The 17,193-nt window shown below is 37.1% G+C and overlaps 1 protein-coding gene across 1 annotated transcript; it reads right to left on the reverse strand.

The window, feature by feature from the left end:
• Positions 1–932: 932 nt before the first annotated feature.
• LOC117314693 (alpha-(1,3)-fucosyltransferase C-like) lies at positions 933–12,153 on the reverse strand. Its single transcript, XM_033868780.1, has 3 exons — positions 12,015–12,153; positions 6,538–7,623; positions 933–1,595 (listed from the first exon to the last, which is right to left on the reverse strand). Exons 1-3 carry the CDS (start codon positions 12,071–12,073, stop codon positions 1,517–1,519), a joined length of 1,224 nt encoding a protein of 407 aa, XP_033724671.1. The 5' UTR covers positions 12,074–12,153; the 3' UTR covers positions 933–1,516.
• Between the last annotated feature and the right edge of the window lie 5,040 nt (positions 12,154–17,193).

Consider the following 17,193-nt stretch of genomic DNA (forward strand, 5'->3'; position numbering starts at 1 on the left):
TTCGTCCGGGACAAATCATTAATTGGCGTGAACTCTATATTCTCCTGCCTACCCTACCCAAGAACAACACAACCACTGTATTGGATCCGAGCTGACGATAAAGCCGGTGTTAAATCAATCAAATTTTATGATGACAGGTATCTGACCATCGAAAAACACTTAACTGTCTCGCGCACTCCGTTCCCTAAAAATCAGCATGATGGGAAATCAAGCGAGCCACTCAACCTTAAAACCGTGTTTTTTAAACAGAGAAAGGAGGTGAACAGGTATAATGCGCCAAGTTTCTAAATAAATGCTGAATTGTTTAACCTAATCTCAAAACAGTTATGCCTGGTATAATGATGAAATGCCAGAACTACTCTTCTGTGACGAAAAAACTCATTATAGTAACTAACAGTTTGTTACAACCTTGAACTCTGTGACAAGAATGACAACTCTACAGTATATCTCGCCCGTGCGCCTGTGTACCTTCACGTGACTACCTTACACCTACTTAGACTCTGATTGACTGTCTTATCAGTCACACGCGCTATGTAACGCTCGTAAAATGTAAAGGACAGTGAATTTCTGCTTTTCTGCGAAACAGGTTTTTTTAAAGTCTTTTATTCACCTGCCTACCCTACCCGAGCGGACGATAGATCAGAAAAGAATGGGAAAAACGAAGCTTAACGCGATTGATACTCAAACATACATAACGTCGAGGAAGTTACCCATCTATAAACCTAACTGCTGCTGAGTATCTTGTAACCTGCGAGTTAACGAGTCTCCAAGGTAATCATCCTCCAGCGACCATGCCTCTTCCAGCATCTCTCACTGACGTCATTATTCGCAGCCTCAGAGGCGCCATCTGCCCTGAGCGAATGCAAATCCAAATTTAGGTTGCCCGTAGATTCTTAACTATGCACTCCCAATCCCGTGTATAATTCAGCGCCTTTTTTTTTTTTTTTTTTTTATATTTTAACACTTTCACGTAGATTTCCCACATACATGTCTCCGTTACACATTCCTCCGTTACACATTTGGTTATCACCAACTCGTTTCCTAACTAAAATTGATCGGTTTTCTGATCATGAACGTGATGAGTATCATGGAAGGAAATTTCACATTTTCTCGTCGCACTCAACACATGGTACCTTCAAAATCCCGTGAATTTAAGTACAATTATATCCGAGACTCAAATAACCGTAGAATCGTTATTGTCTTTGTGAATCTTACAGAGCTCCATAATGAAGGTAGACGTAACCAGGTCTTTCTTTACGCGCGGTGGACATTCATGTCGTATTTAATTAAGACCTTTACTGTAACGGTTCTCCTTTTGATCCGTCATCCAGCTTATACCATGTGCCAATTTTATCGCCTACAGAGCTGCAACCAGAACACTGTAAGACCTCCTGGCTTAATACAGTGCCACATGTATAGGCTTCACACGTAATAAAACGCTTCCATCTCAGAAAAGAGTTAATACTTAGTCACAGTCGTATCCACTCTAGGGTACGGAACGAATCCCGCCATGGTCTTAGCCAGCTGCTCCATATTCTTGGACACCGGCCCTACCGCCTGCATCTCCTCCTGTATCTGGGTTTGAAGTCCTTAACCTTTGAAATGAAAACAAACGAATGTAGACCTATAGTCAGAATCGATTTTCAATGAAAATGACAAACAGCACAGGGTATCCACGTGTTGACCAATTCAAATCCCCCTTCAACACAAATGTCACATATCTGTCTAGCTTTCACCTGCAGATCACTCATCCTACTGCCATTTTATATAATTTTAGCCACATTTTGGCTCCCGAGAACCTACAAGGCCTTTCACAAAATGCCTGAAAATTCTAACTACATCCTCAAACTCCCGCCATGCGTAGCTCTTGTTTGGTTCGCGGTCTGACCGCACACAAACATTCTCACTTTCATGTATCTGTTATACGTAACCGCCGTAGCCAACAGCTTACGCATCGGTATGAATAGCTTAATCATCATTGTATTTTTGACCAATCTGCCTTCTGTTCAAAACCCATACATTTCCTACCCAAACTCGTATTGATCCTCCTTGCTGATATACGTCAACGAATCCAAACTTGTTCTTGCCAACCCGCATGTATACGTATACATGGCTATGAAACGGACACCGGACCCCTGGCCACGCTCAAAGAAATAATCTGACCTTCAACGCCAGCCGAAACTCTCGCTTGTACAAGTAACCTTGCTACTGATACAGAACCCATAACTGCATGTAGAGAACCCTCCAATTTCGTCAAACTTTTCTCCTTTATGTAAACAACACAAATAAAGCCACATAGCCTCTTGAATCAGATCTAAAGAACATTTCTCGTCTGCTTTCGAACCGCCAAGCCTGCTTAAATCTCTGCGAATGCAAACACTAAGAACTGATGCCTATACTTTGTCATTGTGACCACCCAGTCCATCGTCCAAATACATAATGACCTTATGACCACTTGATCGCTAGTGCTTTACTATCTTCGAGAAAAAGTACACTACCTACGATGTAAGTAATCCCAGCGTCCAAAAGATGAGCTAAATACAGTGACACATGTATAGACTGTTCGGGTAGCACACAGCCTCCTTTACACGTAATAAAATACTTCCATCTTAGAAAAGCACTGTAATACTTAGCCACAGTCTTATCCCCTCTAGAGTACCTCGATCTGTGAAATGAAAAGAACCAAATATAGACTTCTAGTCAAAATAAATTTTCAATGCAAACTTACATGGAACTTCACTTCCTCGAAAACCCCCGTTATTTCGCTGGACCTAGCCTTTGACCCTTGAACCTCGTCGGTCGAAAAAACATGGCTCTTATGCAAAGTAACCTGCTGTAAAAAATGAGGCTACGTGCAGTATCATGAGTGATATCAATGTAAACAGTTACACTTGTACTCATCTTATAATCCTGCCCTTGCGTCGTCTTCAGTCTCGAGCATTCGGCTCTCCTTTGCCCTGGCTTACCAAAGCCGAAACATAATCTAGGTCTCTAGAAAGGCGTTGTTGATTTGGTGACTGCTGTCTTGGGGATCCATAGAGGTGAAAACGCCTTCCTCTGATATATCGCTGATTTGTCACCTTGCTCTGTGCTCTGTCGTGGGCGCGAATGATAATTTTTTTTCGTCCTCAGAATCGGATGCATGCGCGTTCGTTTCATACTCGTGAACCATCTTCCAACCCATTTCGGAAGAATATGAGAAACTGTCGTCTAAACATATAAGGCGCGTTCGTTCACAAACTTCGCCCACCTCTCACCTCGCTAACAAGCACCACCTTTCTCTCGCTTGATTGACTCGAAGGAAACATCCCAGGTTTTAGTTTAGAAGTTTCCAGACTACACACATGACTGTAACACTGCTAAGCGAGATTGAGGGGTATAATTAATTCAATCAGTGACTGTTATTTATTCTACCTTCTACCTAATGTCTCCCCTGACATTGCTTCACATTTGGCATTTACTTGATTGTTCCCCTTGTGAGGGAGCTTGGTGTTATGTTTCCTGCTACTCCTGCTTAGCGCTCAGCGTTTTTTGGGAGTGGGGCGACTTGATCGTCCGTTGGCAAAGTAACGTGACTGGGTGTGGTATTCGCCAGTATTATTCAATAATGTAGCACTACAAAGTCAGCATCAGTCTCGCGATATCACGAGGATGCAAATACTTAAATATCAAAACCTACCAAGACACGTTTGCACTCATCTCTACCGGTAACTACCCCCCCACCCCCCCACCCCACCCCCCATAACGATTTTCCTCACTATATAATTCCTTGATAAATTTGCCACCTCGCATATCGCCATTCTAACGTGGCTGATGACGGCCATTTCATATTGTTGCTTTGTCACGTTCAGAAACTGCGCCAACTCGAGATTAACTAGATAAAATGTCGTCTTGATGCGTTTTCAAACCGCGACAATACAACATGGCAAAGCGACAACACGACATTTTGAACACTCTAATTAGCGTGTATAGAAACTCGAGTCGTCGCGATAAGATCTCCTGTTGTCACCTTGTTGAGTTGTCGTATTGTCTTTTTCGATGTTGCCTCCGTGGTTGATTTCATCTGGTTTAATCTTAGAAGTATGACACCAACCGTTGATATTTTTGAGTTAGTTTGTTCCAAATTTTGCTTATGTTATTTAGAAAACTTTAAAACAGATGAAAAGGCAATATTGGGACTATGATGGTCAATATGCTATCTTCTTATACGCCAGATCATATCATGGTATTTCATAATCTGTTGATTCACTCTTCTTCATTAACTGCCTTTTGTCCACAACCTCTGAAAAAAGTTTTTGACCAATCCATTTAAAATTTACGATTTGCATAACTTCAATTCATGGTGTACGTTTTATTTTGCTGCTTTTTTATTCTTTAAATTATCTATGATCCACGTACATTATTCTGTCATAACAGTTTTAGTCAATGTTCTTAGAGAACATTTTCCTTGTGTTTCTTTGTCTTTAGTATCCTTTTTAAAGACTTATACATGTATCATTAATTTTTACAAGATTTCCTTTAATTTTTCCGTTGCTTCAATGAAAGAGAAGCTTATTCGGTTATAATTTCTTTTAACTTCACACAAGAAAAAACTACATGAAATTTCATTATCTTTTTAAAAGAGTTATAAAAATAGTAACGATGACCTTTATAATCTTTACATTCAAATGGTTGAGAAATTCCTGCAAAGAATATCGGTACGGAGTTTAAGAAAATTTCATTTATTGCTTTTCTTAGAAAGCTACGGACAAGGTAAATGTTGATGGACGGAAGGAATGATTCGTTGCGTGGAACGGACGGACAAAGTTGTGCCAATATTCGCCCTGCCTTGGCGGCGAGCATTTAAAAAAAAGGCTTCCTCGACAGTAAATTCTGAAGGTTGTATTGATATGTTTGTGATGACCTAAACGAATTTTTGAATAAATTGAAAACAGTGCAAAGTCTTCATCAAAACAAGACAGTATTTTAGTGTAATAATAGTGCAATACAAGTTTTGTGGTTCCTTTGCTATTATTGCCTGTATTGTTTAGTAGAGAAAGCCCTTATTATGTAAACATGTGCTATATAATATTAAATGACTGTTTCTTTTTTTTTTTTATTAAAGACTCTCTTAGCTACCACTTAATGTCCTTTGACAAAACGTGCATACTATATATATAGTGGCGACTTTTACATGAAATCATGATTTACACATGTGTAATGTGAAGGCGACCGTACGAAAACGCAACAGCACAACAACGTGACACAGGCGACATTTTACTGCGCCAACCAGAAATTTCGTACGTGCTAATTAGCGTGTTCAAAATGTGTTGTGGCCTGTAGCGGTTTGAAATCGAAATAAGCGACAAGAGGACACGTCAACATCACGGCAACACGCGATTGCCGTTATAAGTCACCTTTCTATTCGCCATATAATATACCAAAGTTCTCAATCACTACTTCTTTCCCTCGATGTTATCGCCAATTTGGTTGGCGGGTACTCCTGAATGTTTTAATTTGAGAGACGGAAAACCACGTTTCTACTGACACAGAAAAGCAGTTACGCTTCGACGATTTCGTTCCCTGAAGAGATGGATACATATTCAGAGATAGAGTCACAAAGTTTTCGTAATAAATCAACTGGTGCTTTCTTATCATATTATGTTTGTATTGTATATCTGAGTGTCAAAGTTTGGCTTCTGATATTTGTTAATAGCCAGAAATCAACAATTATCAGTTTTACCAGTGAAAAATCCAGAGCCTTGCAGCAAGAACTTACAGAGAAAGCGTACCGGTATATCTTTCCGGACATACTTTGTGATTTCTCAATGTATTTTAACTAAATAAATTAAGGATTCAGAATATAATTTTTTTATTATATTTCATCACATTTTGATACTACCACCTTCCTTGCTATATCGCCGAGGACAAAAGGTAGCAGTGTAACGAGTGTAGATAATAAACATAATCGTCTAGAGAGAAAGCATGAATCAATGGCCTCACACCCACACAATTCCGTATATCCCCTTTCAACATGTACACATATAGTTGCCTGACTTCTCCATTATTTCCATTAAGGCATTGATTGATATTGCAAATACAATATGTATTGTGTAATCCAATTACTAAATCAAACGAAGTTCTGTTCATTAAAAATGAATGTAATTAATACAGATTTTTTATCCAGCATATGTTTCAAAGAGAATACATTTAATAATGTTCACGAGCCTGTTTGAAATCGTAGCATTTTTCGTAAAGTAACAATTTGAGATATATGTGGCCAATTCGCAAACGGTATCTCTTGTACATTTTGTAACCATATTAGGTTAAACCTCGCGAATTTAGTTCAGCGCTTGAGGCCAGTTATTGAGCAATTTATCAATGTTTAAAATCTGAATGAGATTTGAGTTGAAGTGCCATCTTGGCAGCCTATACTATATTTGGAGTGTAGATAGGATAGAATGTAAATATAATGTAAGCAACATATGCCCTTCAAATATTTTGGTGATGGAAACTGAATCCTTTTAACATGGATATAAAACAAAATAAATAAGTTACCTCAAATCGCTTGGAGATTTACATCCCGGTCTTAGATTGTCATTTAACCAGTTTTTGATATTTGAATATAAACGTTTGTGGCTCTCAGCATGATGAATACGTTCACATAAATCGCACCAAATCTTGTGGTCCATCGTGTTTGGGGTTATGGAATGAGATTTTGTCCATGAGAAAAACTGTTCAATTTTCGTATTTTCCATTACACTTGCATTCATACTGATAGTTTTTCCTAATGTAAAGGCGCTTTCAAAGTCTTTTGAATCAATGTATGAACCGGGTGGAAAGAAGAGGGAATAATTTGATCCACCTCTCATCACCGGTATTGTTGATGGAGAAAAAGTGTATGTTTTAAACCCTTTTTCTGTTACATAATCTACACACAAAGAATTTTCAAATGCCAAATAATACCGATAATGCTTTCGAAGGATTTCCATACAACCACTTTCTTTGGCGTGTGAACATCTATATGTTCCACAGTTGCCGTACACGTGAACATCAGCAGATTTCCGGAGACGTTTTACGTATTGATCTCGTTTTCCTGGGGTTCTACAGTTAGAGACCATCCAGGCTGATGATCTGTCTTTTGTTTTCCACTGGACAGATGGTGTTATATCTAGTGGAGTATGTTGAAAACCCGAATAAAGTGATAAAACGTCGGAATCTCTTCTATACGTAAATGTCCAATTAAACATATTACTCCATTTTGATAAGTCAGCATGATAATGATACGGGGACTCCATACCATGCATAATCCAAATCTGACCAGATGACTTCTTTGGTGGTTTTCCAAAACCTATTCGTGGTCCGTGGAAAATAACAAACTTTGCAGAGGAAAAATTTGTTGATCCAGAGATCATTTTACATGGGTATTGACAACCGTTGAACTCCTTCCCACTCACCCATTCAGGCTGGTTGTAGTATAGAACATGTAACATTTCAGGACTTGACTTCACCAGAAAGGACGGTTGATCGAGGTTCTTATGGTATCGGGGCCATCCGACAGGACTCATTGTTGCGAGTAAATACATCATCACGATACAAACTGTAAGTAAAGTTGTACCTTGGACTTTATATTCGGACAAGTGGCTGAAAACAGAAACAAGAGAAATTATAAGTTTTAGCAGAAATACATAAGTGATTATCACCATTACATAATCACAGAAACGGCCGAGATTCGAGTCCCTGACCGGACTTGAGAAGAGACGGGGTCATCTACCCCTCAACTTGTTTTTTTTTTCGGTTACTTTGGTTTCCTCTCACAGTAATACATCGAACACACTTTCATCATGGTCATCAAGAGTGATTTATATCAGTTTGTATATCTTTTTTTACAACTGTCTAAAATAAAAAAAAAGTTTACAAAATCTTTCTGTGTAGATATTTTGTTTGAAAAATGACAATATCATAGGCTCTTAATAAAAATCGAGGGTTTCATAGAGTACAGCAAAGCAATTTAAATAAACTGCATCATTTCGTCCTCTTGGGGAAGTTATGTTAAAGCGTCTGTGTAGACAGTCGATGTTTATTGACGTGCTGAGAGAACCTGTCATTAAAATTATTCAAAAATACTATGTTGATTAAATTACGGATGATTTGCATTTCTAAATTACGTAAGCGGCATTTTTTGGAATGACGTAAGGAACACCCGGCAAAAAACAACACTTCCGGTTATTGTCCGACATTGCGATGTCAACATGGTAAAGCATTTTGTTGCTGGGATAAATGCCGGGCGACAACACGTATGTAAAGATGATAAGTTTTGCATGGCGTGTTTTTATATATTTCTCTAAACCCATCACACAACCAGAGATAATGTAGGATATGAGCGTCGTTGTATGGGGGTTAAACTGAGACACGCCTGTGCACCAGTATCGGTCAATGATTGGGTTAGCTACTGTTGTAGAACAAAAGTGTCAAATGCTTTCCTGCTACCATAGTAGCTTACTTTATTCATATATTTGTTCTATCATGTACATTTCCGTTGTAATTTAATATTTTAATATAACAGTGTTGTGAAGGAAAATAGTAAAAGTTTATTACTAAAATTGTCGAAAAAGTCAAAGAAAAACACCGTCTGCCACATCTGCTCATTCTACTCTGCCAATTAAGAAACAATGCCTCAAACCTAAATTTAGATTTTAATAATGATCACCTAGTTGAATCAGCAGTATTTGTATGTAACTGTGAAATTGAAAATATTCAACATTTCATGTTTGAATGTCCTTAATAATAATGCTAGAAAATATCTAATTCAAAGCTTAGCACAAATAAACACTTAAGATTATCACAATCACTATAATATTAGCACAAATAAACACTTAAGATTATCACAATCATTATAATATTAATACTCTTCTAAAATTGGTTTGGTTTATTTAGTTTAACGTCCTATTAACAGCTAAGGTCATTTAAGGACGGCCTCTCGTGTGTGCGACATACATGCGTGTGGTGAGTGCGTATGTGTGCCTTGGGAGGCTGCGATATGTTCTTGTTAAGTCTCAGGGTGTAATCTATGTAACAATAATGTCAATATTGACACACTAAAATGTGTAACACAGTACATACATGTATATGAAACTGGAAGATTTGATATTTGATTTGCATCATCCCCTATTTTTATTTCCATTCTTTATTGAAACTTAGTTATGTAGCATATACAGTACACATCTAACACCCTATTAATGCACACATGTTGGAGAATGGACTCGATGGAAATTGGAAAGTAGTTACTTTCTTCTAATGATGTAAAAATCATTACAAACTGAGAAGACACCTCCCTTTTTATTGTATAATCCATATGGGTTGTATGTAAATATGTTTAAGTTTGTTTACCTGTTTTATGTAAGGAGAGGACTTATATAGGCTCTGCCTGATGTCCAATCCTATATTGATATAACATCAGTCAATAAAAATATGTTGAAATTGAAATCTGCTCATTATTTGACAGCTCCACATAGTCGTAATGAGTGTTATTAAAAAAACAAAGACCCAGCTACTATAATAAAGTTTAATCCTCTTCAAGCATTTTTCTACGTTCCAATGTTGAAATTTTCATACCAGTCAATTTGGAATGAAGTAATCTCATTTCACGCATTTTTTAATGCAAACATTTTCAATAGAAGTGTTATTTACTCTGGATCACTTTATATATTGTAATCGGAGGTGCATTCCTTATTACAAAGAGTAAATTAGCAAGTATATTAGACTTCTGAGCGTATCATAAGAACATATACAGTCACAGCGAGAAAAGTTCACTTCATTGTTTTTCCCGAAGTCAAGTTGTGTAGGGTCAGGACCATGATTAAGTTCATTGCTGAGTAAGAGACACAAGTGTTAAGCAAGATGAGGCGCGTTCAATTTTGTCTTGTCACTTCAATAGCGATTTCTCCAATGACCGATACATTACGGCTACGGATAAGGCTTCTTCTAGACTGGCCACTAGACCCTTAGTTTATTTTTATCAAGAATTAACAAGCTTATTTCTAATACTAGCTTACCCCAACCCCGTAGTTCTAGAATCAGACATATCTTACCCCACCCCCTAGTTCTAGAATCAGCCATATCTTAGAGTCCCGAGTGACGAGAAATCATGCAATAACTGACTTGCAGCATACTGTAAGAGTCGGTCCCCATACTCCAACTCTTCTATGCTTTCTGTAAAATTCACCTGTACCTGTACCGAGTACTTCTCAGTACCAGAATCTATACTAATAATACTAACAATGCAGTATGTCATTATGCATCCTAATGGACACAAGTATATTTTCAAATGGAGTAAATTCTTCGCTTAAGCTATATTTCAACATGTGATATAACGAGTGGTTTGGGAATATTTCACAATAGGACATTTTTGGATTACTATCTAGATACGATATTATCAATCCCAAAGGAAGATATACATGCATTTGAATGTATAATTTTGTATAAGAGAACTGCTCCTGCGGATTTAAAACTTTTTTTCAGGAAATAATAATTTCAAATTTTACTGTTCTTAACTTTAAATGTGTCATCAAAATTAATCCTTTCATCAGTACTTAACTTTGTTATTATTGATTATAAATTCTTTCAAACTTATCAACCACGGATTTGATCCTTTTCATTTTACTAACTAATTATTTCTTACAGCAATTGCTATCACACTCTACTGCACACCAATCCTTTCATGGTCATGGCCATATACGAAAATTGTGAGTGCAATGGAGTGTGGTAGAGAGTATTTTGTCAATTGTGGGAGGTGGGAAGCATGCAGTGATGCGTGGTATAAAATACACATATGACGGTGTTGAGTCCAAATTGTATATTGCATGTATGCAGTACAGACAAGAAGTGGTTTGACCAATACTACCAAGCTATTGTCTGTCCAAATGTAATGTACTTTATTTCTCATGAGCGTACAGTTAAAATATTATCTGCTCTTAAAACAACTTTTGCAAGATATTTCATACATTACATGCAAGTTAAAATATTTTCTGAAAATACCAATCTAATTAAAATCTAGATGGTCATTATCACTACGTTACATGAACATCTAACAACATCCCATAAGGGGTCACGTCAGGGTGACCTTTTGGATTAGCCAATCAAATGACTACTTCCAGAATCTTGGAAGTGATTCTATATGTCCGAATTAGCATGACTAGAGTGCATAGCTTGCATAATCTGTCAATTTGTTTCAAGTCATTTCGTCCCAGACAGCATATAGCTATATACTGTGCCGAAATGGTTTGCTTCAGATGTATTATGTGACGAAATGTCACATCTCAGAGGTCATCAGAACGTGACCTCTTATGGGATGTTGTTAGATGTTCATGTAACGTAGTGATAATGACCATCTAGATTTTTATTAGATTGTGAAAATACATGAACCTCATAATACTCCCTAGATATAATACGTGTTCCTCAAAATACTCCCTAGATATAATACGAGTTCCTCAAAATACTCCCTAGATTTAATACTTGTTCCTCAAAATACTCCCTAGATATAATACGTGTTCCTCAAAATACTCCCTAGATATAATACGTGTTCCTCAAAATACTCTCTAGATAAAATACGTGTTCCTCAAAATACTCCCTAGATATAATACGTGTTCCTCAAAATACTCCCTATATATAATACGTGTTACTCAAAATACTCCCTAGATATAATACGTGTTCCTCAAAATACTCCCTAGATATAATACGTGTTCCTCAAAATGCTCCCTTCACCTATGAAGGTGACAAAGATTAATAAGTGATTTCATTAACAATTTAAAAAGGACCGATTCGCCAGATGTCGTATGTGTTCATCAAACTTGAATGTTTCCATGGTATAATGCGACACACCCTCTTAAGTAGTTTTTTAACAATCAAGTACGGGTTGATCTACGTTTCCTTAAAATGAGTAATATTACTTGTATCATGAGAAGATATATATATAAGATCAATAAGTTAACATGTTAGCAATGCGATTTGTACTGAATAAAAGAACGAGTACTTACTTCATGTCGTTCAAATGTGTCACCACTGATATCCTGTTTTCAAATACGGAAAACAGCATACACGAAAGGGTCTGATGCACAATATTTTTAAAAGGTTATTTCTCGGTATGATATACTTACTCGGTCTTGGTTACATGCTTCGCCGCCCACTGAAATGTTTAAACATGTCGCTTTCTTGACGAGGGGTTATGGTAATATGATTTCTCGGTCTCGGTCACGAAGTTCGCGTCTCGCTTATAAACATGCTGCTTTCTTGGGTCTCGTAGCTTTCCGTACCTTTCCTTTTTCGAGAACATACACCAAGGATTGGTTTGGTTTGGTTTATTTTGTTTAACGTCCTATTAACAGCTAAGGTCATTTAAGGACAGCCTCCCGTGCGTGCGACATGCATGCGTGTGGTGAGTGCGAATGTGTGTTTTGGGAGGCTGCCGTATGTTCGTGCTAAGTCTCCTTGTGATAGGCCGGAACTTACACCAATGAAGACTAAATGCTGTTGGTAGCAGAGTACAGCAAAAAATACCAATTCCGAAAAATAAGGCACATGTTAAAGATACAATGTATATAAGTATAACCAGTTAGCCCTACATATTACCAAAAGTATATATATTTGTAGTCTGTACATTTGCTTTTTTAATACAGCTGTGAAGGATAAGTATACTTATTTTTCGTCCTATGAAAATCATCGGAACCACTTCAAAAAAGCTTAAAAATTGCAAAATATGATTTTTGACCCTAAATGACACAATTCCAAACACGATGGTTTTTTAAAAACATATTTGAAAGTAAATATATCTATCCCAAAGACAGAAATAATCTTGCTTTGACTCCTATCTTACCTGGTCTGCTGTAGGCAAAACTAAATATCCTGTGTAAAAACACTTTTGGAAAATCCGAAATTAAGAACAACGAATAATTTTTTTGAACAAGTGTGAAGCCTGTATATACTTCTTAATAATAACATTATTTGCTTATACTTCTTAATAATAACATTATTTGCTTAAAAATACACCCATAGCCAGGTTATCCTACTGTGGTCTGCTTCCGGTATTGAACCTACGCTTTATGTAAGGATTGCCCTATAGGTGGGGCATATAAATGATACCTGCTGTCCCCATTGTATGATATTGAGAGCCAACTACAAATGTAAATCTTTTTCAAGTTTATTCTTCTTAATGTCTGCCTTGAGACTGCCTCAATTTAAGCCTTTAGTTGACTTTTCGCGCATGTGGGTAGGCTTTGGAGTCTGTCTCCTGGCCAAGACATACCGGAGTCTATTAAAAGGATAACGCTGTTCTTCCTTAGCGCATAGCATTTTAGGGAATGGAGCGACTGGTTTGGCCGTTTTCAGTATGTGACTAGGTGAGGAATTCATCTGGATGTCTTCGGCAGTATGCTTCATTGAGGTAGCACTATAAATTCAAAATAATTTCCATGCTATTACAGGGAGGCAGACACATAGGGGAGGCCGTCCTTAAATTTGTTTGTTTGTTTGTTTTTGTTTAACGTCCTATTAACAGCCAGGGTCATTTAAGGAGGTGCCAGGTCCTTAAATGACCAAAGCTGTTTAAAATAAGACTTTAAACAATACTAAACCAAACCATTACTGAAGGATAAAATTTCGATTTTGTTAAGGATATCGGGGTATAACTTCAACAAAATTCAAAGTTATTAATAGTTTTACGGGAACACGTCGGTGTCGGAGGAAATAAACAAGCTGACACAACAGCCAAGAATACTCTGACAACACATGCAGCAACCAAACAGTCAACTAAATCTGCCATTGCAAGTCACACCATTCAAATTCTAGCAGAAAGGAAGATATTCTCACTCGAATTCGCATTCGACATACATTTCCCATCTAATTTAGTGAACTTGCTCGATTTCTTAGTTGGTTGTGGAGAATGTTTAGGACCATAGCTAATAAACTGCTTGTTACATATATTGTTTGCTGCCATATATGTCTTTACATAATATAGTTGGACAACTGCAGTAGCAAAATATAGATCCGGTGGAGACAGGTAAGGTTGCAGATAGCTATTCTAAAAAAAATTCAAGAAGTCATTGTTGAAGACAAAGGTGACTGGTATACCAATCTAATCAAAATTAAACTTGTGATTTCCATTCGATACACTGCAATACAAGATCCAACAATACCCCGTTGATGGTAATCCTAGCATGACGTTGGAGCTTCAAGTATAAGCCAATGAAAACTACTCAATGGCAAGGAGCCGTATATGAGCTTTAAGATCATGGGTCAAACAGAAAAGTTCGCTGTAGGGTCAAAGGTCAACATTTAAAAAAAAAAACTTTTTTATTTTTGAAAAATTACGTATATCCATGCAGTATGTCATGTCGATAATTTTGATGCCCTAAATCTTTAAACAACAACTTGGAAGAAGACTACTTAATTTGTTCAAATGAATGACATTGACCTTCATTCAAGGCTTGGTTTATTTTGTTTAACGTCCTATTAACATCCAAGGTCATTTAAGGACGGCCTCCCGTGCGTGCGACATTCAAGGCCACAGGGGTCAAAATGGTTAATGTGTAGACAATAAAATACTCAAATTCCGTTAAATGAAACAAATAATGTTTAGTGTATCACTCTTAAATTCGTACCCAACGCTTTGATGGCATTGGATACATGAAGTGGTAGAAGTCTTCATAAATACGATACGTCTGCAGGTCACCTTGAGCTGTCACAGAGAAGTGCGCCGGTTGGTGACGTGTCAGCTGGGAGCTGGTAGCTGGCATAGCATCAGCCAATCAGCGTTGATCAATGTCATACTGTGAAATCCGCCAAAGTGTAAACAAACGCGGAATTCGCTCATATAATTTCGCAGAATAATCCACGTTTTCGATGTTTAAACTGAAATATAATTGACAGTTATAGATCATCGTTTATTAGACGAAAGTCTACAAATAGCTAAGAGGTTTACGGAAAATATGCGGGTTGTCAGCAAACATGAAAATGAATGCGATGACCCCAAAACGTGACCTGGCGACAGCCGACCATACAAACGCATTACCTTTCAACCTCTTATGTAAATGAGGAGTGTGGGCGGGCTGAGGGAGCAGTTTGCTAAATGGTGCCCTTAAGGAGGAATTCTGTGCTGTTTTCACGGTTTATAGTGTTTTCGGTTTAACATTTGCATTGAGTGACATGGTGGGATAAAGATGAATGACGTTCGTTTAGAGCATGCGCCGTGTCAGTGTGAATACATGAAATTGTGGTTTTTTATCCGATTGAAGTGAGTTGGAGGTGCAGTTTCGCACGTAGCGGAGTTGACGGCCTTGTGCTGGCCGTGTTGCCAATGCCATATCATTTTTTTATTCACATACTTTTATGCAAGCGCCTGTGTTTGGGACCCGTTTCCTTCAAGAATCACTTGTAAGTGTTCACGTAGGAAGTCTCCTATCCAACTATGTATGTAACTGCATACATGTATGTGTCTGCTCGAACGCACTGGACTTACAATGATTGTTGACGATAGTATACTGATAATGCACTGAATTGTTTCCATTACACACTTGATCTCGCAGAGATAAAATTGAAGGTATCTAATCGTCATTTCCTTCACCAACACTACTCGTAACAGTCTGGTTACCATACAGTACTGAATGAATATGTAAACCTGGGAAAAAGGTAATAGAAAAGATAAACTTAAACAACCTTCCATATATTTTTAGAAACTTTAGATAACGACCATACGTTCATCAACTACGTAAAATAGAAATCGACATATGATCAATATTGTCCGGGACATCGCTACCCTATTGTATCAAATTTTAGGAAAATATACGGGAGCATTCATTCATTTATTGAATTAATGCTCATGTGATTAAAACACATTGACTTGTTAATCAATTACATCATGTGTGAGGAGCTTTTGACATGCACATACAGATAACTTGGTCTGACGATGCTGTCGAGGCATGGCGGTGTGATTTTGTAAGTTTCTTGATTTATTTTTCTCATTCTTCTAAAGTTCAATGTACTGTCAAACTTCGTTAAATCCAACTCGGATAACTCGAAGACCCTGCTTAACTCGTAATAGTGTTATTCCGGTCCCGGCCAAAATCCTTGTTTTTTTTTCTTTTTCATAGTAACAAAAATCAGATAATTAAAAAAACTCAGTTTTCACGAAGTGAAATGGTGTTTACGATATCATTAAACCTATGTAAAATGTACTATTATCTCGAAGTTGAAGGGGCCGTGCTGGCTGAGTAGTTAAGGTGTTCCGACATTTCATGTTCCCTATATCTCAGTTTTTGGCCAAATAAAGGAATTGCGTACGCTATTAATTGAAATTGAGTAATCCTTTTTGGTGTAGACCTTCAATAGGCTATGTGTCGATATACAAATTGAACGGAAACAACAGTAATATGCAAAAACTTACTTCGAAACGAGCCGTGGAGACGCCATTTCTGTGTTATAGAGTCCATGCATATGACGTAGTTCTTACCCCTGTTATGATCGTACAAGTCGGTACATGTTTTATCGTACTCGAGGATGTAGAACCTATCCGACACGGCTGGAATCAAAACCTTGAACGAGTTACGTAGTTAATGTTTTTAAATATTATGCTATGTATACTATCCAACACAGTGGTTGTTCTAAAAAGATCGATGTGTACTTGTATTTCCGGCTGCCACGTCAACCAACACGTGGCCTGTGAGGATATATTTATGAATTTAATACTTGTCGCAGATTTTGTATATTTGTTAAAAAAAAATATGTATGTACCACGATAGAAATGAATAAATTTTAATAATAAACTGCTGAAATTATGTGCTATCTTTTGGTCTTTCATTCACATAGAAATGACAGGTAAGAAACGTCTCCAATCATAGGTATACGCCTATTGGATTTCAAAACGATACAACAGTACTGCATACAATACGATATATGTATTAAAATATCGCTTTTAGTTAAAATAAAAGTAGTGAGAATGGCCATTTAGATTTTAATTAGATTGTATAATTGTAAATTAAATTTTGACTATCCTTCAAAACCATACTGATTACATAAATAGTTATTATCTGAATCAAAAGTAAGATTTATATTAATCTGATGTGAAATGGTTTCATGCATTACATTCATTTCAATTTATATTATTTAAATCTGCTTAAATCTTTTTTCCCGATAAATGTATATTACAACATTACATTATGGTAC

Source organism: Pecten maximus, chromosome 16 (assembly GCF_902652985.1).
Source record: "Pecten maximus chromosome 16, xPecMax1.1, whole genome shotgun sequence".
Lineage (NCBI taxonomy): Eukaryota > Metazoa > Mollusca > Bivalvia > Pectinida > Pectinidae > Pecten > Pecten maximus.